Source organism: Rhagoletis pomonella, unplaced genomic scaffold (genome assembly GCF_013731165.1).
Source record: "Rhagoletis pomonella isolate Grant_MI unplaced genomic scaffold, Rhpom_1.0 Rhpom_scaffold_00013, whole genome shotgun sequence".
Lineage (NCBI taxonomy): Eukaryota > Metazoa > Arthropoda > Insecta > Diptera > Tephritidae > Rhagoletis > Rhagoletis pomonella.
In genome coordinates, this window is record NW_023458567.1 from 20,092,736 (window position 1) to 20,095,689 (window position 2,954).

The 2,954-nt window shown below is 35.3% G+C and overlaps 1 protein-coding gene across 1 annotated transcript in view; it reads right to left on the reverse strand.

Annotated features, from left to right (window-relative positions):
* Positions 1-204: 204 nt before the first annotated feature.
* The window catches only part of LOC118748259, a 14,027-nt gene continuing 11,277 nt past the window's right edge, over positions 205-2,954 (reverse strand). The window contains exon 2 of the mRNA XM_036482634.1: positions 205-977. Coding sequence (XP_036338527.1) covers positions 361-977 — 617 coding nt within the window. The 3' untranslated portion in view covers positions 205-360. The remainder of the gene's footprint in view (positions 978-2,954) is intronic.

The window sequence follows — 2,954 nt, forward strand, 5'->3', positions numbered from 1 at the left end:
ACGAAATAAAAACGACAATTTGGCACCATCGATGTTCTTCATTTTCCAACGAAGATAGTAACGACATAGATGCATTCGTTATCTGTCGTTAAGAACTGAATGATTGACAACAACTTCTTCGTCATTTCAATAAACTGCGAATTCGACTAAAACGATAACGCCAACGTGAAAAGGCCCGCTTTTTTAAGTTCTATGTTCCTTTTATTAATACATTCAGTGAAAAATATTCAGTTGATTCCTTAAGCGTCTAAAACTGAAAACCTCGAAAATCTAAAAACTTTATCACACAGTTTATTTGTTCAGTTAAAGTTTCGAGGCTTATTCCATTTCAAAGGAATACTACAAATATGGGTTTTATTATTAATTTACGTCATTTAACTTGAGATCGTCTTCAAATATCTCGTTTATGATAGATATAACTTTAGTCTTAAACTCACGCATTTGCGTATTGTTCATTTCTTCGAGATCAGGGAGCAAACTTAACATAAACAACCTTTTATGGTAATTATCATCGGTTACGTTGTGATCTTGTGTTGGATTTGAAACAATATCTCTGATTTGCCGGTTCTTGGTCGACGCATTCAATGTGCTCGTGTGGTATTCGGAGAAACCATGGAAATCATCTTCTTCGGATGTACGTGACGCCCTGAGTTGCCGTTTATGTGAACGGCTTGTGGGTGGTTGCTGCGTTGCATCATCCATAGAAAATAGATTATCATTTTCTTGATCTGAATAATAAGCCTCATTAATATCAGTTTTCGAAGTTTCCGGCGTAAAGGAAGCGACACGCATCTCACTCTCCTCCAATTGACGTTTTGATCGGGATTCCGCATCCCACGGATTTTGTAAATATGGCGTTATGAATTGCATGTGTTCGTGCAAATAATATGGTTTGATAAGCTCACCCATATGTAATTGTTTCAGTCGTCTTACAAAAACGGAGCGCAAACATTTCCATCTATCCCTAACCACATCCGCTGAAAAAAAGAAAGGAAAACAGTGACTTATAATATGTATGCAAACATACAGAGTTACATATTTATATATAAAGATTCCTTTATGGATTTTGCAAAAAAAAAACTATCTTATTGTTAATTTTGTACATATTTTATTAACCCACTTCCTACCACTGTTGCGTTTTTGCAACAGCAGACTTAAAAAATTTTTAAAAACAGATAAGCTGCAGCAATCTTATAATGAATTATGCCAAATGGTAGTTTAGCCTTTATATTTTACTAATTTGATAAAAAGAGTTTTTACTTGCAATTAGTCTTTTTCTCCTTCCATGTAAAAAATGAGGCCGCTTTGGATCAAATTGATGACACGCATAATATTTTTTTCTTCAAATGGACTCAAATAAAAGAAATTTTCTACTTTATCGAAATTATAACTTTCAAAAGTGACAATCAAGCCACGAATGTGCTGAATGTTTGATTGATGACAGGAGATACTTCGTCTTATCCGCGTTTACCACCAGACCTATTTGTTTTGCTTCCTTATCCAAATCGATGATGCTAATGTTGTCGGGGTGCCGTGACATAGCTCCAAGCACCTTAAATCCAATTTTAAAAATTAGGATTATGTCACTATATAAGGAGTGACATATTTCCAAATGAAAACGCGACTAAATCCCAAGTCCCTCATGTAATTTTGCAAACCAAAAGAATTTGCAATGTGCAAGAGTAGTGATAAAAGGCATTTTTATCAAAACATTGTCATAGAAGCTGAAGATTTCAACATACATATGTATAACTGAGAATCATTACTTACTAGACGCCACGTTTGCTGAGGTTCCACGATGTGGATACAAGCAATTTTTTATTATAACCCTAACGAAGTAGAATTCTCCTTTCGGTGTTGTCAAAAAAGAGCGGCGGAAATATTTTTGCGCAGAACTTCTTTCTGCGTCGGCGACCTTCGGCCGCACTTAGGGATTATAACCCTTACGAAGTAGAATTATCCTTTCTGTGTTGCCGGAAAAGAGTGGTGGAAGTATTTTTGCGTAAAAAAAGATTTTTATAGAAAATTTATTTTTCATTTCTTGAGCGTGTTTTAAGTTTTTTTTTTGTTTGTTTTTCGTGAGAGCTGGAATATACGCTTTAGGCTCAACATCGTCATTATCCCACCTTATAAGAAGTGAAATAACCCCAAGTATAAAAATTGGCTTTATGTCAGTGCATAAGGAGTGACAATTCCAAATTTCAAAATTGGAGTTATGCCACTTGGAGTTACATATCGCTAGCTTAGAAAGAAAAGTTGCTAAGTCCCATTTTAAAAATTTTACAGGAGAGGAAAAATCTTCCTATGGCCATTTTCTTTAACAATTTCGCAAGACTTTGAATCAAACATTTTGCGCGTTTAAAGCAAAGCAAAACTCCATAAGAATGAGAAGGTTTCGATATTTATTAAAAGATGTCGTATTATTTTGGCCTTATCGAATTTGTGGTGCTTCTTTTGGACTTAGCAAATTTTCCTTTTATTGCTTATGAAGAGGAAAAAATAAAATAAGTACCTTTATAATTTTCGAAACGATGCGTACTAAGTTTCTCTAGCCTCTTATATCAAAATATGAGTTTTCATAAAAAGTGGACTTAGCAACTTTTCATTCTAAGCTAGCGATATGTCATGTTACCGTCGTCGGCATACGCCAGCAATTGCATGCTCTTGTAGAAAATTATTCTTGAGCGGTTCACTTATCCATCTCTTATTATGTCCTCCAACAACAGATTAAAGAAATCACGTCGCCTTGTCGGAAACCCCGTTTGGTAGGAAACGGCGCAGAGAGGTCCTTCCCAATTCTGACTGAGCTGGTGGTATTGCTCAACGTCATTTTACACAGCTATATTAGTTAGGCGGGAATACGAAATTTAGTCATCGCGGTATAAATATCACTTCTATTCGTCTAAGCGGATTTGAAATCCACAAATAAATGGTGTGTATCGATCCCATTTTTG